Source organism: Ictalurus punctatus, chromosome 7 (assembly GCF_001660625.3).
Source record: "Ictalurus punctatus breed USDA103 chromosome 7, Coco_2.0, whole genome shotgun sequence".
NCBI lineage: Eukaryota > Metazoa > Chordata > Actinopteri > Siluriformes > Ictaluridae > Ictalurus > Ictalurus punctatus.
The window spans coordinates 22,136,367-22,161,599 of NC_030422.2; the positions used below are offsets into that span (position 1 = coordinate 22,136,367).

General features: G+C 40.9%; 1 protein-coding gene across 6 annotated transcripts in view; it reads right to left on the reverse strand.

The window, feature by feature from the left end:
- The window catches only part of dnah2 (dynein, axonemal, heavy chain 2), a 145,985-nt gene that overhangs the window by 19,923 nt on the left and 100,829 nt on the right, over positions 1 to 25,233 (reverse strand). For 5 of the 6 annotated variants that reach the window (XM_017472857.2, XM_017472858.2, XM_017472856.2 and 2 more), the window contains 32 exons: positions 23,540 to 23,676; positions 22,820 to 22,957; positions 22,520 to 22,678; positions 21,425 to 21,595; positions 21,188 to 21,279; positions 20,291 to 20,489; positions 18,797 to 19,021; positions 18,174 to 18,278; positions 17,192 to 17,380; positions 16,940 to 17,025; positions 16,294 to 16,424; positions 15,848 to 15,997; positions 14,542 to 14,709; positions 12,970 to 13,130; positions 12,736 to 12,875; positions 11,507 to 11,639; positions 10,389 to 10,528; positions 9,990 to 10,200; positions 9,644 to 9,760; positions 8,104 to 8,245; positions 7,631 to 7,800; positions 7,361 to 7,477; positions 6,732 to 6,896; positions 6,503 to 6,628; positions 6,260 to 6,408; positions 5,829 to 5,895; positions 4,440 to 4,590; positions 3,562 to 3,710; positions 3,246 to 3,379; positions 2,837 to 2,981; positions 2,461 to 2,660; positions 1,112 to 1,238 (listed from right to left, as the gene is read on the reverse strand). In XM_017472857.2, coding sequence (XP_017328346.1) covers positions 1,112 to 1,238; positions 2,461 to 2,660; positions 2,837 to 2,981; positions 3,246 to 3,379; positions 3,562 to 3,710; positions 4,440 to 4,590; positions 5,829 to 5,895; positions 6,260 to 6,408; positions 6,503 to 6,628; positions 6,732 to 6,896; positions 7,361 to 7,477; positions 7,631 to 7,800; positions 8,104 to 8,245; positions 9,644 to 9,760; positions 9,990 to 10,200; positions 10,389 to 10,528; positions 11,507 to 11,639; positions 12,736 to 12,875; positions 12,970 to 13,130; positions 14,542 to 14,709; positions 15,848 to 15,997; positions 16,294 to 16,424; positions 16,940 to 17,025; positions 17,192 to 17,380; positions 18,174 to 18,278; positions 18,797 to 19,021; positions 20,291 to 20,489; positions 21,188 to 21,279; positions 21,425 to 21,595; positions 22,520 to 22,678; positions 22,820 to 22,957; positions 23,540 to 23,676 — 4,694 coding nt within the window. The remainder of the gene's footprint in view (positions 1 to 1,111; positions 1,239 to 2,460; positions 2,661 to 2,836; positions 2,982 to 3,245; positions 3,380 to 3,561; positions 3,711 to 4,439; positions 4,591 to 5,828; positions 5,896 to 6,259; positions 6,409 to 6,502; positions 6,629 to 6,731; positions 6,897 to 7,360; positions 7,478 to 7,630; positions 7,801 to 8,103; positions 8,246 to 9,643; positions 9,761 to 9,989; positions 10,201 to 10,388; positions 10,529 to 11,506; positions 11,640 to 12,735; positions 12,876 to 12,969; positions 13,131 to 14,541; positions 14,710 to 15,847; positions 15,998 to 16,293; positions 16,425 to 16,939; positions 17,026 to 17,191; positions 17,381 to 18,173; positions 18,279 to 18,796; positions 19,022 to 20,290; positions 20,490 to 21,187; positions 21,280 to 21,424; positions 21,596 to 22,519; positions 22,679 to 22,819; positions 22,958 to 23,539; positions 23,677 to 25,233) is intronic. The other variant, XM_047156840.2, reaches the window with a different exon arrangement.

Below are 25,233 nucleotides of genomic sequence, written 5' to 3' on the forward strand. Positions count from 1 at the left end.
AGAGAAAAATACTGAAAGAAAACACACTGCAATCTGGGACTTAGAAGAATCATATTAGAACATGATAAGGCAAAACATACACCAAGGACCACACTGAAATAGCACTGGTGTAAGAGGATTGGGAATGCTGCATGTCTTGGCTTAAAACAAAATAGGGTTAATGACCTGAAATGTCCAGGTCAAACCTCTGAGTATTGCTGGAACCTTTTCTATATAGGTGAATTTACAAAAATAGGCCTATATGTAATGTCTGAAGCATGGAGTTTGAATTTTTACCTAAATTAAATGTTATAGTCATGCCCTTCCTATCTAGTACTGTTATATGCAGATTGCTTGGTTGGTTAGATATTGAATCTTGTTCCAATGACCTTAGCAATGGCATACCGATCACTTAATTTCACCTACAACACCTACACAATGTTTGAAAGTAAATATATAAATAATACAAGGCACTACGCATCAGAAAACACGCTGCACATTCCACCTAAGTGTATCAGCCTTTTGGCCATATGCATATATGGAACACATTTGAAGTGTAGAATATGTTTGTCACAAACATCTTTACTCCAGAAACAGGGACAAAACACTGCATGATAACATTTTTACTCTTGTTTATGGAGTGAGGGAAAAGCGTCTGTGCAGATCTGTGTGAATTACTGCTGAAGGTGATAGGTGAAGGTGATACAGTGTGTACAGCATGAAGGACCCACTGATTTAGTGTGACTGTGCTGATATAAACAACTGAACACTGACTGTATTGTTGACAAAAAAAAAAAAACCTGCTCAAACTGCATTTCTCAAGAAATACAATTAGTTCATGGGAACTGAATTAGGAGCAGGGTGTGTGATTATTCATAGTGGTGTGATAGAATCATGGTAGGAGTAATGCAAATGGTGTGTACTTTGGTGAGATAGAGTATTGTGGGTGTGGATGGACCTGTATTACAGAGCACTTTGAGTTAACGTGCTAAATATATCATGGTTTCATGCTGTAATAATGAAATGCTAAACAATATCATTTATGATATATATATGGCATATGTAATGCATCCTTTTTTTTATTATTACACCAGCCTAATTAGGTTAATGGGGAAGAAAGATCGATGCTCACCAGCCCTCCTCTGAGGAAGAAACTGTACTCGTCCATGTTGAGCTTGCCGGCCACCTCCAGGATCTTTGCACACATGTGGAAGCTGAACAGGAGCTTGTGACACTCAAACAGACCCCGACAAGTGTACCTGCAAACACGGACCACTGATGACTCTCAGACCAACATCATGTTCAAGCTCAGAGAAACTCAATGACTGCCAATCACTCTTTAATATGCATTTACACACGCAAGTGTTGTGACTTCATTTCAATATTCCTACGACTACTCCACACATACAATACAGAATGAGTGACATAGAAATATAAACGAACGACGTTCTGTCGAATTCTACACAGTAGTCCGGCGACACATGGCATCAACCAGCAACTTTTCACTCGTCTACACCTGTCATCAAGTCATATAGTCACGATTTGCTATAAAGATAAGACTAATACCAATATGTTTTTGAATTAGGGGATAGGTCATGACGATCACTACACTCATGGTTGTAACTAGCTACGAGGACACAAACTTCTGGACCTTTATAGTTTAAAAAAAGGTTGTTGTTTTTTTTTGCATGTATATACGGGATTTTACGGTAACCACCAAGTGCTTGGGGGAAAAAGCCGCCACTAGTCTGTTTTACTTAAGATGTAGACACTAGAAACGTTTACATAGACAATTTCATATTAATTACTGTACATAACTAGAACAGAATATTAATTTTACATGGTCATTTTTTTTATGTAAATAGGCTGTAAGATACAAAATAATGCACATAACAGTTCTATCATTTACAATAACTAGATAAAATAGACAATATGCTCATGTTTTAAAAGAAACATGAAGCCAAACTTTAGAAATTCATATTTCTGGAGACAGGTAACAGGCCGAATTGTGAAGCAATATATTGAATCCGATGAAACGAAAGCATCGAACGTAGCAAAGAATTAGAAATGAGCGGCTGATGTAGTACGCATTCAGCGTGGTGATGTATTAACTCCGACACATTTCTGCAATGTGGACCTCACTAAACTTTTGCTACGGGTTACAGTGCTGCTACACTGACGTTCCCCTTAATTCCATATGCCACTGCAGAGCAGATCACTACATCATCACTTTTAACAATGCTCATCGTCTGTGTTCATAGAAATATACCATTATAAACAGATAAAACTTGTTCAGTCAGTGACCTCTTTTTATTATAAAATGAAAAACAGGTTAGGAAAGCTTATGGACTGTTGGCAAAATTGATTTGAAGAGGTTTTAATATTTAAACCAGATCAGAGGGCATGCGTTCTTATGTATAGAGACATGTAGGTTATGTAGGTGTGTTAATTGCTATTGGGTATACAGTAATAATGTGTGACCTGTAAACTGCGTAGGTGTGGTAGTCATTGAGCTTGGCGATCCTCTCGTCCAGTTTGTGGCTGCGAAGGCTCTTTTCGATGCTCAGGTTGAACAGGTCGATGTAGGCATCCAGAGAGAACTGGTACATGGGGTCTATATGGCTCATATCGTTCAGCACAAAGAACAAGATGGAAGCGCGCTGGGCACAGGGGCGATAAGCCTGCAATTTAAACACACAACGTTCGATCGTCTTATTTTGACAGAACCGCTAATCAGGGCTTTCTATCTTTATCCCTATACTGTCAACAATTAATCCAATGTGGCAAAACTTTCTGCACCCTCCTCCTTCTCTCATCATCTTCTATTCCTGACTCTCTCACTCGTTCTCTCTGTCACCTCTCTGGCAGTATCGATTTTGATCTCCGTCTGCTCGCTGGTCTGCAGTTGTTCTGACACCTCTGTGGCTGTGACTTTGGAGGTCTGCAGAGTGTTCACCAGCTGCACATCATCCAGCAGAGAGCCAGTTGCTTCATTCAACAAGCTACATACACACACACACACACACACACACACACACACACACACACACACAGGCATATAAGCATGATGCTGCTAAAGGACTGATGGATTTAGCAAATGTGTTAATTTAGCTTTTTCTCTAAATGTGATTTGAATAAAAGGTGTTAATGTAGTGCTATGAAGTATGTGGACATGCTTTAATGGAGGCGTTTAATGTGTGTGTGTGTATGTGTGTGTGTGTGTGTGTGTGTGTGTGTGTGTGTGTGTGTGTGTGTGTGAAGCCCACCGAAGAATCTCATCCTCTAGCTCCTGTAGTTTCCTCTTGCCTGAGGCAATGTTGATTACCAAAGAGTCTTTCTGTTCCTCTAGCTCAGGACGCTCCTTACGCACCACTATACCCAACAGCTGAGCCTCCAGACCCTACACACACCCACACCCACACACAGACACCGACAGACACACACACAGACACAAAGCACTATTAAAAAAAACGTGGCTTCACAATGGCAAATGCATTTTTAGCGATGCACAACATGTCAAACCAACACACACACACACACACACACACACACACACACACACACACACACACACACACACACCTGTTCCTTCACAGCGAAGTTAACAATGGTGGTTTTGCTGGAAATCTCGGGGGTATAGTGTGGATTGGACAATTTAGTGGTGATGTAGAAACGGAACTCTGGGTTATACTCGACCTCTTTATCTCCCAGCTTCATCAAGAGCCTCCCACCTGCATACACACAGCAATCCACTCAACTACACACACCAGGGGTTGCTACGTACTGTGATTCCAAGCAGAGGCACCACGCAGCTGGCAGGCACTCAAAGAACTTGAGCATTCCAGTCGAATACTGAATAACGGCTATCGTTAGTTAACCAGATAATGCTGCTTACATTAATATTGGCAGTTAATGAAGTTAAAACGTGGATAAATATAATACAAATTCATTCACGGGAGATGTGTTTATGGTTTGGTCTATATTGCCATAGTTAGCTGATCATGGGCTGTGACTCACCCTGAATCCCACACAAGAGGGGGAAGTTTTCAGTTTTCCGATTTGTAGTACAGCTATGAGATACTTCTACATAGTTGTGGATGCGCAGGTGCACTTTCAAGAAGGTGCTTCTAACCCTTTAACCTCTGCACGGTAAGATTTGTTTTGTTAACAAGAATGTATTTTTTTATGTAAGAGAGTTAAATTAAAGATATTTTCAGACAATTTTCCACATTACACTAAACCTAAATATTCGCACATTTTGTATGAATAAAAAAAAAATTAGAAGTTTCCATTTAGTTCCCATGTTTTAATCTATATGGAATTTTTCATTGAGCAACTTTTAGTATATTCTATTATTTCATACAGCTTTAACCTTTATTGACTATAATATCCCTGGTTCTGACAGGTCTTTGCATACTGCACTGTGTGTGTGCACGTGTGTGTACATGTGTGTGACTGACCAACATGGCTGAGAGATTTGTTAAGTATGGGTGCCAGTGAGGGATCCAGATCCTCCTGTACATTCTGCAGAAGAACTGGGGAGCCAAACTGCACTGCGTTCTCCAAAACACGCAAGAAATCTGGCATCTGCAGGTCTATCACCTTTAAGCTCTGACAGAGAGAGAGAGAGAGAGAGAGAGAAAATTCAAAAGATAAGACAAACAATAGATGAAAATCTGTCAAAAGCTACTGGGCAAAAGAGGAAAAAAAAAATGATAAAAGCATAGACAAAAATGACAGGAAAAAGCAGAATAGATATTAAAGAAAATGTGAGTGTGAGGGAGTAAGGGAGCAGAGAGAGAGCGAGAGAGAGAGAGCAATAGTAAGAGGGGAGAAGAAAGAAAAGCTTCAGGACTGTCAGTGTAAGACATTTCGTGATTGTTCCTAAATGTCAGCATTTAGCTGTAGTGTGTGAATGGCACTGGCCACCCCAGCAAGACATGAAAGCATGAAAGGACCTGCAGAGAGGAGGAAAAGGTCAGAGAAACAGCGCGAAAAGAGGAGAGAGAGACCGACAGACAGGAAAAGAGACAGAGGGACATAGAGGGGCAGAGAGAAAAAGGGGGCGAGGGAGGAGCAGAGACCTGTACAACAAATGAGGCTAAGCTGAGAGACAAGAGACAGAGAAAAGCACAGTGACCAGATGGTCAGGACAAAGATTCAAGCCTAGGTGTGTAAATGTGTATAATGGTGTCATTGTGTGTGTGTGTGTGTGTGTGTGTGTGTGTGTCTGTGTGTTACTCCTGTGTGTCGTTTCTGCTCTCTAAATACTCCATCAACATCTCCCATGCTGTGCTCTCTTTTTCAAAGAACGCCTGAGCACAGAGAGAAAAAAAAAAAAGACTCCATCTCACCTCAATAAAGAAACGAACAACTGCAGCCTCCAAAACACAAAAGAGAGAGAGAGAGAGAGAGAGAGAGAGAGATAGCATATTAATAGAACTGTGTGTAGAGAACTAGTGTGTGAAGGAAAGAGGAACAGAAAGCAGGTAAGAAGAATGAGTGACAGAAATGATGCAGCTTTCAATGTGCCGTAGATTTGGTGGTGTTCATTTGTTCTACACTAATTAAGAAAGATACTGGAGTCTGTGGGCTGTACACAATGTCACGACTCAGACTAAAATGGGTTGGCTGACTGACGTGAAGGGGTTACGCTTTTGCAATACGGAGGGAGCTATAATCTTGTCTAATACCTTCCGTTTGCTTGTCTCCATTCAGTTTCTATACAAACCCTCACCTTTTTTTTTCACACTGAGCTCTGGATAATTTGATCTTTATACCAAGCACAGTGTATAAAATTGGTGTTGAAAAGGTTTGGGCATTGTGCAATTGTGTGCGTGATTATTCACTCTTTTAGACTCCATGTTCTTAATCCACTTCAGCGCTTGTCCTTGAGGGTCCACCATTAATGGCCATCTGGGGAAAGACGTAGAGAAAGAGAGACAGACAGGACATTAGCCATTACTGTGGACGTCTGAGACATTATCCCCAAATAATTCATAATAATCCATAATCTCCACAAAAAAAAAAAAAAAAAAAAAATTGAAAGAAAAAAAAATATGCCCTGTCTGGTGACCTTCTGTTTCTGTGAAAGGAAATTAGCACTGGTCTATAAATGGACGTCCACATCGCAGAGCTTACTATTATCTTTAGCTAATTACCCTGCTATCACTATTCATTAGTCATCATTATTCATGAGATACTGCCGTTATTCTAATTAGCACTAGAGACGGTCTGTCGGTCAAAGTAGTGCTGGGAGATCAGTCTGGTGAGGGCTGACCGGTTGCCGCGGGTGACGATAACTCCATTCTCAGTGGAGAAAGCATCGGAGGGAAGACCCTGGATGTTCCAGTCACGCACGGCTGTCGCTTTGGAGAGGAAAACAGCAAAGCTGAATCCTGGAGAGCATGGAACCTCCAACTCCTTGAACTACAGATAGAGTGTGAGTATAAGGAAAGAAGAGTGAGGTACAGAACGACGGTAATGTGAAAAATGTTACGATTGTAAGGAGAAGAGGAATAACCTGTTTTATCCAGATCCTGGTGAGCAGCTCGTCTCTGTAGTTGGACAGAAAAGGACCCATGTATGAGAGAAACGCAGCAGCCAGTAGACAGTCTCCCACTAGATAACCCATGTCCATCTCCAGATCCTGCATTAAGAAAAAATACACAATCTGTAGTATTGCCTGGTTTCATTAAGTGTGCATGTCTGCGTGCGTATGCATGTGTGTGCATGCTCGTGTGCGTGTGTACCTCTACAGTCTTTTCCCAGCGTACTCTCTCTCCAGCCAGTCCAGACACCAGTTTGCCAGCTCGGTCCAGTTTAAGCTCCATGTCTTCTGACTTTTTCCTCAAATCTTCCTTTTGACTCAGCTTCTCACTATACTGTGTCTGTAACTGGTCCAGTTTCTCTCCCACCTACACACACACACACAAGAGATGTGTCGTAAAAACCTCATAAATCCCCCTTAACAAAGTTTTCAGCAGTTAGTAAATGAGTCAGTCTAATGCGTTTGCTGACATGCTACAGGCAAGGTATGTGGTTGGTCAACTGTCATGTCAGTCACATGGTTTTGGATGCTAGAGATCTGCCTTGAGTTAAAGGCACTGTTTTAAAAATACAGATCACGTACAAAATGTATGAAAAAGTAATGCAAAAAAAATATTACCGTGGGTAAATTCAAATAAACAGAGAAGCATTATGATAAAACGATGATATGAAGTGACACGTTTGTTCTTTCTGGGCTCAGTGGAAGCTTTTAGTCTCCTTAATATTCAAATGCATTCGAACACTAAGCCATTAAAAGTAATTAAAGTTCAAATGCAAATTTGAAAGGAATTTGCCAGTTAGAGCCCATAGTGAAAACTACACTCGCGCTGACCTCTCGGAGTTTGGTCTGGGCTTCGGCCAGCGAGGTCTGTTTCTCTGCCAACTGAGTCATGGCTCCATGCAGCCTAGCGCGCTTCGGCTCCACCACCCGGTAGATACGGCCATATACCTGAGACAAAGCACGGACACACAGGTATGCAAAGATTCATGAATTTAAAGAAAAGTTGGAATACATGAAAACGAACCCATAAATATTGAGTGTGTAACTGCAATTAAATAAGCGTCAGTGCACTTGGGTGTGTCTGTGGGTATTGGGTCTTACATCCATGGCTCTGACCCACATGCAGAGAGACTTGGCTGCCAGCGAGACTCTGCCAATGATATCAGGTTGGAAGTCAGGCTGTGTGCAGTACTGGCCAATCTTCTTCAGCACGCGGTCTGATATGTTATCTTTATCAAAGTGCACCAGCTGTTTAATGAAACTGGCTTCACCTACCACACACACAGACAGTGGAGTACAATGACAATGCTAATACACCGATTTCTGTGCCATCAGTTCGGCTGCTCCAGAGTATGTGTTTAAACATTTAAATGTACTTTCTAGTTGTTGATTACATTTCCACTGCTCTGTATATTAGCATTGTTTAGCTCTTTTGATGTGACTCTCTATTTTACCTCTCTATTATAACGAGTTTCTTTGAGTAAAATTTCTTCTTTAGGTCCACTTTGTTATCGGGTCTCTCCATTATCCAATGATCAACCAGTAAATATATGCTCTTTTTCTCTGCCTCTTACCAAGCTGTCTCTTAGCTTCAGCCCAGGTGGGTTCACATCCTCTCAAAATCATGACTGCCTGCATCACAGTCTCTACCAGTGCCGGGGGCCGACCGTAAGACTTGATCTCGGTCATATCCTTCTTATTCAGGGACTCCAGGGCCTGCACAGCAGGAGACAGAGTTAGTAAGAGCAAGGAAACACGTTAGAACACAATTCCGGCCATCTTTTTTGCTTGGTATGTGGGAAATACACAGACATTGAATTTGAAGTTAGGCTACTAGCAGTAACACACAAAGTTGATCTGTAACTACAATATTCCAATCAATACTTCTAAAATACACACTGGCCTATTAAAAACACCTGTAAATCACCTGTACCCATGTTCATTCATGCAATTACCCAATCAGCCAAGACAATGCATCAATTCATTCATACAGATACAGGATAAGAGCTTCAATTAAAGTTCACCTCAAACATCAGAAAGGGGGAAAATCTGATCTCAGACCACGGCGTGGTTTTTGGAGCCATTTTTAGGAAGACTACGGTAACTAAAACAGCCACTCTTTATAACTATGGTGAGCAGAAAAGCATCTCAGATTGCACAGGGTGGATGTGCTACAACAGCATCGGGTTCCACTTGTGTGAGCCACGGGATTCTGAGGCTACAGTGTGCACAGGTTCACCAAACATGCACGGTTGAAGATTGGAAAAAGATCAGGTGACGCTAGAAAAGCCATCGTCACATCAAACATCCCATTTAGCAACAACAACCGTGCCAATGAGATCAGATATTTTCCCCCATTAACAGAAGCGCTTGTCCTGTAGCTGCATGACTTTATGTACTGCACTGCTGCCACATGATTGGCTGATTAAATAATTGCATTATTAAGCAAGGGTAAAAGTGTTCCTGTTAAATGAAGTGGTGAGTGTATATTTACACTTAAAAGCATTATCAGTAGTACTACTGTTACCATTTTTATAATTACAGCTGTGAGAAAACAAATCGCCAGAGCCATATCACCATATCACCCTGGTTTCCCATTGAAGCTAGGCAGGGTTGAGCGTGGCCAGTAACTGGATGGGAGACCTCCTGGGGGAAACTAAGGTTGCTGCTGGAAGTGGTATTAGTGAGGCCAGCAGGTGGTGCTCACCCTGTGGTCTGTGTGTAATGCCCCAGTATAGTGACGGGGACACTATACTATAAAAACAGCACTGTCTTTCGTCGGAGATGTTAAACTCTCTGTGTTCATTAAAAATCCCAGGACACTTCTTGTAAAAGAGTAGGGGTATAACCCCGGTGTCCTGCCGAAATTCCCCCATAGGCCTGTCTCTATCATGCCTTCCCCCCATACTTTGTATCGTTTATTAAGCCCATACTTATTAGATGAACTATCAAATAAGGAAAGGTTACATTTCCCATTCGTTTAGAAATCTAAATCATCCCAAATTATTCCGAAACATTTCTCACAACGGTATATAGCAAATAGTGATATAAGCTGAGCTCTGTAAGGAGATGTTCAGTTTGTGAATGGTATAGTAGAAAAGAAACTCAGCCGACCTTCATGGCCTCCTCTAGAGCAGGCAGGGCTTCGTCAAGATCTCGCTGAGCATTATCGGCCATCGCCTTGCACTTTATCTCTTCTGCGGCAATCTTCTCACTGTGAGCACTTACAGCCTACACACAACAGGTCATACAAACATACACACACACACACACACACACACACAAGAAGGTGCATCAAGACGTACACAAATCAACCCACTTATTTTATGTTCAGAAAACAACCGCACATTAAGAGAATCAGCGTTAACGAATGGACAATAAAACAGGTGTAAATATGTCTCCATGAACGTAATCACATGGAGATACACACACACAATACAGTTTTCTATCTGCCAATCACCTTCTGCTGTTCATCTGCTTCTCTCTTCTGTTGTACAATGATGACCAGGTACTCCTCGCACTGCTTCTGGAACTCGGCCACTTTCTTCTTGGAGTCTTCCAGTTCCACTGACATGGCCTCCACTTTACTGCGAGTCTCATCAATCTTAAACAAACCGTTCCTCAGTTTAGACACCTGCTCACCAAGCTCGCCGCGCTTCTCAGCCAACAACCTAACAGAGTGTGTATGAGTGTGTGTGAGACAGAGAGAGAGAGAGATAACAGAAAAATATGGTAGCAAAAGGTATTTGAAACCTGTAACGCAGAGACTGAGAGAGTTATATAGACAAAGAGTCTGTCTACATCTCTTTCTTTCTTCTTTATTACTTATCATTGAAAACAGAAATAGATGCATACATACTTCTTATATCCAGTCACAAGTTCAAGGTAGTTGGTGGGTGTGACATAGTTGTGCCTCTTGAGCTCCAGCTTCATCCTCTGAGAAAACTGCACTACTGACTGGTGCATAGTCACAAAGATACAAGCCACTTTGGTCTGGGTCTGCAGGTTAGACATATAACTGATATTAATTCAACTAATAAATCTCATCAAATGGTATCAGATTCTCAGAGTGATGGCTGTAATCTAATCTTAGCGGTCTCCTCCATAATCCTCCTTTTAACCTGAACTAATAGAGTCTTGGTCTAATACAATATCTGGATAATATTTTATCTACGTGGCAGTACAGATTTATGTCGTGGCACCTTTCATATCTAAATAAATATTTGAACAGACTAACAAGCATAATGAGCCAATAAGTGTAGAGTTTCTGTTAATGCCTTTTTTTTTTTTTTTTGAAAAAAAACCAAAAAAAAACAGCCAACCATATGGTATCAGTGCAATGCATAAAATCATGCAGATACAGGCCATGAGTTTCAGTTAATATTTACATCAAATATCAGAATGGGGGAAACTGTTATCTCAACGACTTTGACTTTGGCATAGTTTGTTGCCAAACGAGCTGGATTTGTTATTTTAGAAATCGCCGATCTCCTGGGATTTTCATGCATCAACAGTTTTACACAGAATGGTGAGAAAAGCGAAAAAACCTTGTGGTGGAAAAGCCTTGTTGGCAAGAGAGGTCAGAAGTGAACGGCCAGGCTGGTTTGAGCTGACAGTAGGTCTAGAGTAACTCAGAAAAACATCTCAGACCATGTTGAACCCGAGGCAGATCCAGGGGTACAACAGCAGAAGACCACATCTTGTTCCACTCCTGTCACAAAAGTGGGCACAAAACTAGGCAGGTGAAGATTGGAAAAAGAATAGGTGACATTTTTCCAATCTTTACCTGTCCATCCTGATGTTTGATGTGAACAAAAACTGAAGCTCTTGACCTGTATTTGCATGATTTAATGCACTGTGCTGCTGCCATATGAACGGCCGATTGGATAATTGCTTAAAGTGGACAGTGAGTGTATGTAATATAAAGGTTTTAATGAGTTCTGCAATAGTATGTGTGTGTGTGTGTGTTTGTTTTACCCCTTCCTCATTCCCCAAGGTGAGCCCATGCAAATATCTCTCAGCTACTTCTAGTAAAGCATCTTGTGGCCACTCAGAGAACCAGTCTATAGTAGTGCAGTTCACTAACGCTGGGTATTGACGAATACGATTCCTGCACACACACGTACACACATGCACACACACTCAACGATTGAGTTAAAAGGTTAAAAAAAAATAAAAAAAAAGCAATGGTATTTCACCTTACTAGCTGTATGTAAATCTGCCTTCAGACACCTCTAAATGTTTTAATGTTACTAATAGGGAGGACTGGGTGGTTATTACCTAATTTCACATAATTTTCTTCCACACACACAGCCTATATTCCCTACTCCACTCACAGGTCACCCAGTGTTCGTTTGCTGATTTGTCATGCATGATTATGCTGCCTTTTGGGCCAGTAGTTGCCATTAAAGTGCTACCATGGTAATAAACCCACCAATAACAAATAAGGCCGTTCGGCCTGAGCCCGAAGCCTGATTCAGACGCTGTCATTTTTAATTAGGTGTGACCCCAGGGTCACTTGACACAAGCCACCTCGTTATGCTGACAAGAGATGCAAATCACTGATTAAAGAGGGAGAGGAGAAGAGAGAGCACTAATAAGAGAGAAAGAGAGACAGATAGAGAGTTTTTGCTGAATATTAAACCCAAGTGAAGGCAGTACGTAACGGGAAGACTAGAAAGGAAGGTCAGGACCGGGCAACTCCTAGCACTCATGCTGACTGTTGATGAAGATCTCAGGATGACAGGTGAGGTAGAAGTGGTTCTCTGTCTGGCTCAGTAAATTGCTTTCACTTTGGCGGAGACTTACTCTCCCAGTCGGACTGAATATCAGTGCGCTGATTTCTGCACTGTGAAACTCATAAAAATGAAATAATAAGATGGCTTCAGGGCTCTCTTTGAGTTCTCTCTGAATGTAGCACTGAATTAGAAAACTATAGCCATGACCAAAATGGGACCTGCAGAAATCATTTCAGTATTTATTATCATCATTATAGGTGAGGTGTGTGATTTGATTTCAGGACTAGGCTACTCAGCAAATGCTGACCGAATTTCACACATTCAATCAATTTAGTCCAATTCCATTCAAGCATTTGAGGCATTCATTTCATAAAGTAGTGTCTGGGATGGAGTCAGCAGTGGTTCCTTGTTTTCTCTCTTTATGCAATGAAATCAATACGTATCTTGCTGTTGCAGAAGAATAAGTACCTGAAAGGGTCTCCTACAGGACTCATGCACAGCACTATGTGGAGGTTGTTTCTCACACGCTCTATCAGGTAGTTAAACATGGAGTCTGGCGTCTCGGACACGTTGTCCTTCCTTGCAGACTCGGTAAGAGCACTCAGGATCTGCACGGCAGAAATATCACAACGCTATCACTGAACACATCCACATGCACGCTAACACATTTAACATGTAAGTTTTAATCAGGAGTAGTCAGACCTCCTCAAATTCATCTGGCTTGTACAGGTTGGGCACTTCTCCAGAACTGAGGATGTTGTTGATGTCCTCTAGAAACGACTCGTCCACGATCTGAGTGTCATTAAACAGGAAAACACTGGGCTTGTTGTCCACTCCGGTCAGCCTGTACAGCTTCTTAATGTCTGCATTAGACACAGCAATTATATTTATGCAAAGAGAACTCAAAACACTTCATTAACTTCATTCTTGTGTTTGTACTCTTCTGTTTATTTGATGGATTTAAAAGTCAGCAATACGTCGTCGTCAGGAATATCAAAAACTTCATTTCACTGCAGTGGAAAATAGAGTTAGCTCAATTATCACACCGAACTGAGTGCTAGAAATATGCACAAAAAAAAAAAAAAAAAAAAAAGGATACATATTTTTCTGATTTCGGTATAGTAGAGTCGTTAATTAATTCTGTTATAAAGTCCAGTAGGGAACAGAGGGGTCAGAAAAGTGGTAGGGGTCATAATTTAATAATTGGACTTCATATGGGAGATGGGTATACACACCAATTTATTCTTAATAGGATCATATATTGACTACAACGGGAAATTGCTTCACTGACGTATCAGTAGAAATATTACATATGGATAAGCAAGAACCACCCCTTCAGTAAAAAGAGCCTGTCAGATTCTTATGCTGATGAATACACAGATATACAGGTACATCTCAAAAAATTGGAATATTGTGCAAAAGTTCATTTTTTCCCTGTCATTTAATTCAAAAAGTGGAACTTTCATATTATTCTGATTATTCGAATACTTTGAGATGCTGGATTTTTGCTGGATTTCCATGAGCCGTAAGCTGTAATCATAAAGATTAAAACAAAAAAAAAAAGCCTTGAAAGATTTCACTTTATGTGTAATGAATATAGAATATATGAACGTTCCACTTTTTTAATTAAATTATGGAAAAAAAAGGAACTTTTCCACGATATTAAAATTTTTTCAGATGGGTGTTTTTCTGTGTTAGTTATGGAGAAACACGCATGCATATATGTTTTGTGTGTTATACAAACGAGCAGATCTTATTTGTCTTAAAATCTGTGTTGAAACCTAATCCGTGTATCATACGTTCTTTTCATATTCAATACAGTATCAAATATTAGAAAATGATCAAATGGCTTGTTATTTCATGATTCATTTACAAACCCAAAACGAAAAAACGAATAAGTTGCTTTTCGGCGCCCATTATAAAATGGGTCAGATTTCATTAAAAATTTTTTTTTTTTGAGTGGCTATGACTCCGAAGTTACTTGTTTATGCATGTGCTGAAGAGCATCGAGAGTTTCGTGCTATTTAAGGGAGCCAAACGTGTAACCCTCAAAGATGACTGCAGAAAAATTAACTGTGTTTAAACCACGGTTATATGCAGGCTAAAAGTTGTGGGGGTTCTATGCTGTTAATGGTTTGCACATGTGCTGTGTATATCAACATTCACAATAATTCACAATGCCCAAAAAAGTGTTCTCACTGGACAAATAAAGAATTTTTGAGCGCAAGTCAGGATATCTAACGCAATCTGGACATCTTAGTTATAAGAGCATACCCTCTCTGAACTCCGGCTTGCGGTACTGCTTGGTGACCTCCACTTGAAACAACAGGTAGTCACAGATATAAGTGGCCAGTTTGGTAAGGCTCTGCCTACCAGATCCTCCAACCCCCACCAAAAGCATATTTCCTCTCGGCTGACTAATCACACGCATCACCCGTGTCACTATTAAAAAAAACAAACAAAACAAAAAAAACGATATTAGCAAGAGCGCTCACAATAAATCAAACATGCTAACACAAATAATTACCACATAAGCACTTTACAGTAACTCATTGACATATAAGCATGCACAACAGCTCACAAGAACTAATCTCATAATCAAGTTCATTTGATTGGTTTAATGGTCTGCAGTGAGCTGAGTGTAACGTGTCTAATCTTATACCCCTGTGTTTAATATACAACTTAATTCAGTGGAATGTGTATGCGCTGTGCCAAGTTTATACCCAGTGTTGAGTGACACAGACTGATTACACACTGTGTTGTGGGACTGGTCGCATAATTGTTTACCCTCTTATGGGGTTTGTAATATAATTGCGTCCTTTATAATAAGATCTAGAAGGGCAATTATTCAAGTAACAAGGGATCACTAGGCTCAACTTTGCCCTGGACTTTTGCAGCCTAGTTTGCTTCTATACTCTTGTATTTTCACTTTAACTCCAGAAGTGGGACATTTGAGCTCTTTCTTTTTAGAGTTGGGGGCTACTCATGCATTAGACAGCCATTACACTGGCTACTGAGGCATTATGCTAGTGACTCATAGACTGGATTGCCATTGGACATACCGCACTCTACTGCTTACTCATAGCCACCTAAACTGGCACTAGATACTCAAGCAGTGAACATAACCTGGTCTGGTTACTCATGCACTTGCACTGGATTTGCTATTCATGCACTGAACTGGCTACTCATGCATTAGACTGTCATTGGCTATCTATTTATAGACTGGACTAGCTACTCACATAACTGGGATACAGTAGCAATTCATAGACTGGGCTAGCTACTTATAGAATGTGCTAGCTGCTCACAGACTGGGTTATTGCAGCTACTTATAGATAGATATAGCTACTCACAGACTGGACTAGCTATTCAGAGACGGACTAACTACTCATAGACTGGACTAACTACCCATGAACTGGGATAGCCATTCATAGACTGGACTAGTTATTCATACACTAGACTAGTTATTCAGATACTGGACTAACTATTCATAGACTGGACTAACTATTCCAAGACTGGGATATTTGTGCTAGTGTGTTTTGACTTTTGTGAGTTGTGATATGTGCTGGAGCTATGAGCTGACCATGTTCAATAGCATCTCTAAAGAGCACCAGACTCATTGGGACAACTCCAGGTGTGAGGTTGTAGTCCTCCAGTTGAGACTCTAGAAATCTTTTCAGAGATTTAAAATCCACCAAATCTTCATACACACGCGGTTCCTTCAGGAAATCCCCTACAAACAGAAAACAAAGAGGACCAACAGCATCTGCATGAAGTCAAACTCAAATCAATCATCAACCCACCAATCAAGCAAACAAATAAATAACTTCAAATGCAGATTTAAAACCATCTGGTTTTTGCTGTTTTTTTCTATACAATGTGGGTTTTATGTGAGTAAAATATTTGTTTATTTTGTGCCCTTAGTATAGCAAACAGCAAACAGTAAATTGATATGTTTTAAAGACATCTAAAAGACATGTGTTCATGCCTTTACCCATTTATAATATTCTAAATAGGGCCATTGCATACCAAATATAGGTGGTTGTTTGTTGGGACAGAGGTTGTGGTAAGTGAGATCAAACAAGGAGCCCAGTTTCTCAGTCAAAAGCCCAACAAATGCCTCCATATCTGCTTGATCCACCAGCCGATCTGAAAACACTCTTTACACAGACACGATGAGTAATCAACTGAATGTTGACATATGAGTGTATAGCTGTAAACATACAGTTGCAATCAAAATTATTCAACCCCCATGGCAAATCAAGTTTATTGTCAAAATGTACAGACTTTCAGCTATTTGCAAGGAACAAATCAAACAAAAGCAGCTGAAATAGTTCAACACAATGACTGCTTCAAATTCAACTAAAAATGCAACTTATGATTTCTCCAGTTTCAAAACGATTCAACCCCCTGAATAGAATCCCTCACAACAGCACAAATATGCAAATCAGGTGTTGTCTCAAGCACACCTGATGCAACTAATCAAGGGCTTCATTAGTGGCATCAGGTGTGCTTGAGCTGGAACACATGAAATACCTGAACTGGCTAGGGGCAAAAAATGTATGAAATACCTAAACTGGCTAGGGGCAGAAAACATATGAAACACCTAATTTACAATGGGAGTTGAATAATTTTGAATACAACTGTATGTGTTTATACTTCATGACATAATTACCTAAAGCACTCATGTATCCAAAGGCGTGTGATGCTCTGCTTGGTGTCATGAAAGTCTTTATGAGATCGTAGAAGACCTTGGAAGACCTGAAGATGGAAAAAAAGAGAGAAACGTTCAAATGAGTTAATGAGAGATTAAAATAACACTAGATTACACCGCACCCAAATCACGTAATATGATAAACTCCCAAGCAGCTAACCTGGGTTCTGAAACCTATGTACTTGCTAGTTCATAAAATAATTAGCATTTCACCTTGGATATGTCTCTGAGGTTAAAGAGGTAATGTATTTTAGCAGGAGTGGGTAAGAAGCGGGCAGATATAGCATAGTACAACTCCAGCGTAGCCTGAGTCAGAACATTTCCTATGGGCTTAACCTCTTCCTCAAACTCCTGCAACTTCTGGTTTATCATTGTTCCATAGATACGCTTGATCTGAGACTCCTAGAGACAGAAAGGGGGGGGGGGGGGGGGGGATGGGAGGGGGGTTGATACACATACAATAAAGACATGCAGTGTATCAGAAATGATCACATTTAAAAATGACACTTTTAAAATGAACAAGAGAGTGGTAGAAACATATGAGAGAGCGAGAGAGAGAGAGAGAGAGAGAGAGAGAGAGAGAGAGAGAGAGAGATGATGGGTAGGAGGAAAGAGATCAGCAAAGATTACAAAAAAAATGAGGCAAATGCATGTGGGAGATAAGGTAAGGGAATAGAAAATGAAATGATATTGAAAACAAGCTGGATGATGCCTATACCAGGCCATGGTAAGTCAGAGGGACAAATTAGAAAAGATGAGATGAAAATAAATGTTAAACAGGATACGTGTGTGTGTGTGTGTGTGTGGGTGTGTTGTAGTTGAGTGAGCTTTCAGATTGCAAGAGGAAAATCAAAACTGAGCAGCAATCAGTCAGTCAGGAGTCTTTTTGTGCATTCTGCCAAATCAGAGAGCCTTCAGTGCTCCTACTCTTATCATTATCATCATTTTCATTGCAATTCTGCCAGAGCAGGAGACACCGAGAATGATAATGAGCAGAATACAATATCAACAAAGGGGCAGCTAGGATGAGGACACACACAGGCTCAATTACAAGACATGTTTCACATAATAAAACATTTTATGTTGGGATTAATGGTTTAAAACGGCACATGTTTTAAAAGAACAGGAACAAGTTAATTAGGGCTTTTCCTGTTTTCTATTAAATCAAAGGAGTTCCATGTGGAGGCTCACTCACAGCCGGGAATGTCATGTTGATGAGATTGAAGCGACTCTGCAGGCGGCCTGATATGCGAGTCCTCCCTCCACCAGGAGGCCCCATGGAGGAAAGCAGGAACATATCCTAAAACAGAGGAATAAAAGAGCGCTGATGGAGTCAGGGGAGTCAGGATGTGTACACAATCTTTAAAAGACCCCAGCCAGATGAGATTTCCTTTGTTTTCCAGCTTCCTACGGACCTAAACCAAGTAAACAACAATTCTCTGAACGGTAATTTCACGATCTCTGTAAAAAAAAAAAAAAATTGCATCTTTAAGCAGCAGTCATGATGAAAATTTGCATTTCACATCTTCTTGCAAAATGAAATGAAATATTGAAGAAGAAAAAAGTTTCCCATTTTTCTGCAGTTAGTATTTTAGCCATCTTAGCGTCTTACTTGTGTCTAGCAATATTGTGGTGAGATTAATAAAAAAGTTAAATAAAAAAAAATTCATTGGCACCAGAAGTCTGTGAGACAAAACTGTTGATTATGATTCAGAATCAATGCAAAATGCTTTTTAATAGAAAACAAAGACAAAGAAGTATACATACAAGCCTCTCATCTTTCTCTCCCTGACACAGCCACGCTCCCCACTCTCTTACCTTGACACACTTTTGCGTCTGTTTCTGTCGGTCGTACCAGAAGCCATAGTCAATCCAAAGCCGAAGTAGCTCCAGAGGGGGCTGAGAACCAAAGTCGTCCACTGCTGGCATGTTTATGTCATCCAGGAAGGCGACCATCTTCTTCCCTCCAATAGGTACATACACACCTTTTGTGCGTTTCTCCACTCGAGACTCTATGATTGCTTGCACGTTGTTTGAGGTGGTCTAGGAGACGAACACACAGAGAGTTAGGTTAGAGGGACTGGTGGCTGATCATGATATCAGATAGGAGGGCTAAAATTGAATCAATCAGTTGCTCGAGAATGAATCTATTAAGGTTGAGCAATGCATTATATCATGACGTCTCATTAATGGAATAATAAGAATGATGTGGGGCAAACTATTACACACACAGTTAAAGGCGGATAAACAGATGCAGTCGTGATTTCAAATTATTTTTGAATTTTTTTCTATTCTGTAATTCTCTACTGGGTTCATGTTGTGTTTCCTCTGAACACAAAACATGGTAGACAAACACATCACCATCGTAATCCACCTCATTCATGTTTATCACACCCATTGTATTGAATAATTACACACTGTACTTCATGTGCGTCTTCTCAATCGCTGCTGATGACGTGTTATGGATGCATCAGCGACATGGACTGAAAAACATCAGCCAAAATACACACGACACCTATTGAGAAGTTCAGTCTGTGGAATAACATCACATAACTCGCACTGCTAGGCTGCATGAATCTACAGTCTGGGCTATAAAGAAATCAGCCCCAGCCTCACATTCATATTATTCGGTGTATTTATTTAATATAAATGGCTGCACTTGGTTCCGCAAAAGTCCAAAACAATCTACTTAAGACATTTATTAACAGCATAAAATAATCTGATGTGAATGGCAAAAAAAAACAAACAAAAAAAAACATAAAAACATTTTTTTTTTAAAAACAAAAACAAAACAACCCTATCATTGATGCCTTTGTATCTTTGAAAGACAGCACTTCTAGCCCATTTATTCCAGCCACCCATGCACAGAGGCTTAGCAAAAGTAAGCAGAGGTTGGTAGGATATATAATAAGAATAAACGATGCTGATGATGATGGCTCAAATTGAGGATGATGGTGGGGATGATGAGATGTGCTTCCTGGATACAAGCTGCCATAAGTGCTGTCTTCAGCCTGGACTGTAATGAACAGCAGCTGAGTCAGCTAATTGCAGCTGCAGGAGTGGAGGACAGTCGAATAGACGGAACCCAATTTGACATCCACTATCTTTCTAAAGTACAGACCTAGCTCTGAGGTGAGATGACTCAGGTAAAAGTTAAGTCTCTGAGTGGGTTAGATTGAGAGTCAGTATGAGAACTGTTTGAGACAAAGACAACACCAGTACACAGGATATTGAAGGTCTCATGGTAAGAGAGACACCTAAACAAATTGTTACCTTTATCGTAGAGAGTGAATTTTGACTATCGGTGGGTACCTGAGAGGACATATTGATTGTAAGCATGGTCCATTTAGACGGATCCAGGCCTTGTAGAACACTCTGGGCCACTGAGGTCTTCCCTGTTCCCACAGGACCTGTCAGCAACACTGGGTTCTGGCCACAAATGAGAGCATTCACTAGGAAATTATACCGCACTGTGTCCACAGTAGGAACCATGACCTTATAGAATGGAGCACTGCAGAGAGAGAGAGAGAGAAATATTTTGGGTGATTTTTTTTTTTCTATCAGGTTGGTTCTTGGTAAATTTCTCCTTATGAGAGGCCTGTTTGTACAGAGAAAACTCTAGAGACATGGAAGTTGGAACACTTAGCATAAGAGGCGAATAGGGAGCAGAAAGCCCAAAAAATATTTTAAAAAGGTAGAAAAAGAAGACGAGCAGAAAAGTCGAGGAAAATGTACAGAGGGTTAAAAATAATAGAGGGTAAGAAATAATGTGAGAAAGGCGTAGAGATGGCTGTAGGGGTAGAAAATGGGGCTGAGAATGTGGACTGGAGGAGAATCGGGCAATGGAGGTGCAAAAGTTCAGATTGAGGGGCTGAAATTTGAAAGATATAATAAGTCAGAAAGAGCGAGTAGTTTTTTTTTTTTTTTTAAACTGGCAGTGAACAAAGTATGAGACACAGATTGAAGAGCCAAAAGGACGGAGGTTGATGAAGCGAGAGAAAGACATAAAAGCAGACAGAGAGAGAGAGAGAGCGTACGAGAGAGAGAGAGAGAGAGAGAGAGAGAGAGAGCAAGTAATTAAGAAAGGCAGTATTTGAATAGAGCAGATGACTCATAAGCCTGGGCAGGTAGCCACTGAGATAGTGTGCAGGTGGCAGCGCCTCATGGGCTTGGAAACACAGAGAGGCACAAGGTCATACAGCCACTTACTTGGAGTTATAACGCCAGCCTTTGGGCAGCTTGTCGTCAAATGATGACCAGGTTTTGTTCTTAGTGTCAACATAGTATTCATAGATGGTGTCCTGATCAAAGTGTTGATAATACAGCATTTCAGCGGTAAGTTCATTATTAATATTCCTATACTTTTCTTTTGCATGATTAATATTCTGTCACACAATAAACCTTTGTACGAGTATGTTGGTGGTGTGAGCGTTTGTATAAGAACACCTTGTTAGGAAAGGTGCCCTCCATCTCTCGTAGGAAGTTGTCCATCTTCTTACGTCCGTCCTCGTCCACGGATGCACAAACAGACCAGATCAAGCTGAAGATGAACCAGAGCTCTATCATGCGTCCGTAGTTCTCGGTGTCATCTGGGTTCAGCTGTAGGGAAAGAGGAAACTGTGCATGGCCTACGATTTGCTTTTAAGGTCCATGACACACTAAACCAACCAATAAACTGATGACTCCCTCTGTTGTGTCACCTTTTCTATGAAAACTTGCAAGTGAACACAGCATAAAGACTACAGCTGGCAGCAGACAAGCACTTGTGTACATTTATGGCGTGAAAACAAAAAAGATTTTCCCGTGGAAATCATGATGGAAACCATAAAAATACCCAGTATGACAGAAAAACAAAGCCAGCATCCCAAATCTCATGCCACTGTACTATGTGATATGTCAAAATAAAAGTGTGGCTTGGGATGTAGCCACGCCAGCCATTTAGCATAAAAATTTGAGCTGATAGTCAGTCACCGAAAAGCAACAGGATCTGAGGACCCAATAGTCAACATGGTAGAGGAGCAGAGTCAAACAGTTCTGCCTTACGCGGCTATTAGAAGTAAATATGGAAATGGAAACAGCAGTCTATATGGGAAGTGGTAGATCAGAGGTTAAGATGATGGACTGCTCATCAGAAGGTTGTGAGTTCAAATCCCAGCGCTGGGCCTGTGAGCAAGGCCCTTAACCCTCAACTGCTTTTAATTGTATAAATGAGATAATTTAGATAAGGGTCTGCCAAATGCTATAAACATAAATACTCCACATGAGAGAACCCCCCGTCACCCCACCCTTTTTTTTAAAGAGGAGTTTCAAATTATATGAATGTTATTGGTCTAGAAAAAAAAAATTATATTACAAACTGCAATTTTAAAGTGTGCATGTGTTATATCAGTGACATTCACTATATTTATATGAATTGGGCAACAATGTAAATGTTGATCATAAGGAAAGACCTGTTAGGACCTGGTTACTGAGCTCCAATTTTTTTCTTTTATTGAGAATTGTATTCGTGAGATGAAAGCAGCGCAGGTGCAATGATCTCACCCCGTTTTCAGGACTGGCCAAGGAGTCGTAGAGTCTGCAGAGAGAGACGACTCCATTCAGCTCTGTGATCGGGACCAGCTCCTTACAGTGAGCCTTCCTGAAGCTTATGGTCTTTTCTATGTATCTGTCAAACAGGCGCTTCAGATGATCTACCTCTCCCTACGGAGAGTGAGAGACAGAAATTACAAGATCAGGAAAAGGGTGTGTTCATGGAAGAGGCCGGTTATCATATAATGTAGCTATCAGTCACATGACAAACTAATGATGAAAAAAAATGATGGCTTCAGCGTGAGATTGTACCTTCTGCCGCTTGTCAATCCAAGACTGAACATAGGGCTGCCATCCAAGGTCTGAGTAATCATTATACACCATTCCGCAGCGGGACACTGTTGCTGGAGATGCCATCGCCAGATCCTCCACCTCAAACAACAGGGACACCTACAGTACACAGACACACACGGAACAATGAAAGCAGCTGTGGTTACCGAATGATTAGAAAATGACTAGATCTGTTTAACATCCTCCAGCATCTTTTAATCTAATCTTTACTACATTTTAGTACATCGTTTGTGCCACAACTAAGGAACATCAGTATACACACTCCCCATACTGGCAAATAATGTACTCAAATAACACCTATAAAGGAAATCTAAGAGAAACTGTTGGGTCAGTAAATCTTTAAGCAATGTATAAATTCCCTATTCTAAGGCATTAGCCTAGCTCTATATGTTTGTATGACTGATTCTTTTAGACTCGGGGACTACCTTTCCATGTCTAATCAATGCGTTCAGGTAGGTCTAATTGTGCACAGATACCATAATATGCTCATGAAAGGCAGAATTTACCCGATAATTACAAAATAAATAGTAACCCAAATGACTTTTTATTGTATTGCTGAAGTATTGAAAAGTTTAGCTGGAGGGGATAATGGAGTCTTCCTTTGATATAAGGCAGTCGAATTAGTGGTTACTTTTTGACAAGTCAGAGACAGTGTGACATTCTTGATATGTAATTTCATACCTGTTCAGGCATGGAAATTCTCTCTCCATTAATAAGCGTGAGGACTTTATTGTCGTCCATCACCGAGTTCATGCTTTCAATCCATAAAGTATCCACTGGACCGTCAAACACAATCCATTTCTCATCCGGCTTCTCATCTGAGCGCAGCAACGTGACAGAGACGGGGGAGGCAGTTAGGGAATAAAGCAAACATATAACGTGCATCAATGCATAGCCTCTCTCTCGCTCTCTGTTTTTTATCATTTACTATCACAAATACAGACAAATGGATTCGTAAACATGCCTTGCTATCTTTAAATCTCTGTCTAGTTTCCTGTCTGTTTTTAGTTCTTTTCTCGCAAACCTGTGGCCCTTTTGTGGAAAATGTTCTGTTAGCTTTCTTCCTTTCCCTTCATGTGACCATGTGCGTCTCATTTACCCACCCCACAACAATAACCAAAACATAGCACAGTCAGAGACCTTCTCTCTCTCACTCTCTCTCACACACACACACACCCACCCACACACATACACACACAGACTGACTGACTGAATGGGTAAGCGTGTAACATCAAACCTGTCACACACAGCTAAAAAGCAACTGTCATTTCTGCTTTGGATGATCTCCCTTCTCCAAGCAGCGAGGAAGGGAAATAAACAAACTGAGAAGAACAGCAACAGATGCTAAACATATGGAGGCACTGCAATGCCTGATTACACCACTCAAACATAAAATTCCTCCACACCAAGACCTACACGGTAACAAGACACAAACAAAACCCTGAAAGAAACTCAGGGAAAACTCTGGGAGGAAGAAAAAAAAAAAAAAGGCAGAATGACAACAAAATATGCAAATGGTGCAAAGTATATAGAATGCTCTCAAATAGGCAAAACAAATAAAAGTATGGAATTGGCTGGACTAATTGGCAGGCGTCAAAAAACATGGACAGTTTCGCCTGTCCATGGCTTGGCGTGGTAACCTGTGCATGTTTGGCGCATGGTGGTGGAAAGAACGCCATCGGTCCACTCGCAGTAGGATAGATCAAAGTGGCCGTAAAGCTCTTCCAGAGACACGGCTTTGGGACTGACCACAAACTCCTGTTGGAGAACGAACAGGTCTGCTTTATTGTTTATAGAAGACAGAGAGAGAGAGAGAGAGAGAGAGAGAGAGAGAGAGAGAGAGAGAGAGAGAGAGAAAGAGATGGGAACACAGTAAAGAGAAAGAAACTGAATCATGAGGGACACCACAGTGAAATGAATGCAAGCCACAGCGGCCCACATGGAGGCAGACAGAACAGCGAGAGAGGGATAGAGAGAGAGAGAGAGAGAGAGAGAGAGAGAGAGAGAGAGAGAGAGAAAGAGAGAGCGCTACATCATGTCACTCATCAACAGTAACTGGCTTGCTGCAACAGAGAAAGAGAGAAATAGGCAGCAGGGAAAGGGGATCTCTTTTGCACTGACAGTCCCATAGGAGCTGAGCTATGCAGCGCACACACACTCTCCCCTGACACACACACCCTACCCCAGAATACTGCGGTCTCTCCATTCTGTAACATACTGAGGGTGAGACAGACAAGCAGGGAATGAGGTCTAGGGAGAAAACAGAGAGATATTTCGGCCCACGTTTCTGCTCACAGCAGGACAGAAGATTCTGAAGAGAACAGAAATAAGTAGGTACAGTAAAGACACGGCTCAGAGAAAAATGCCAAGTGTGA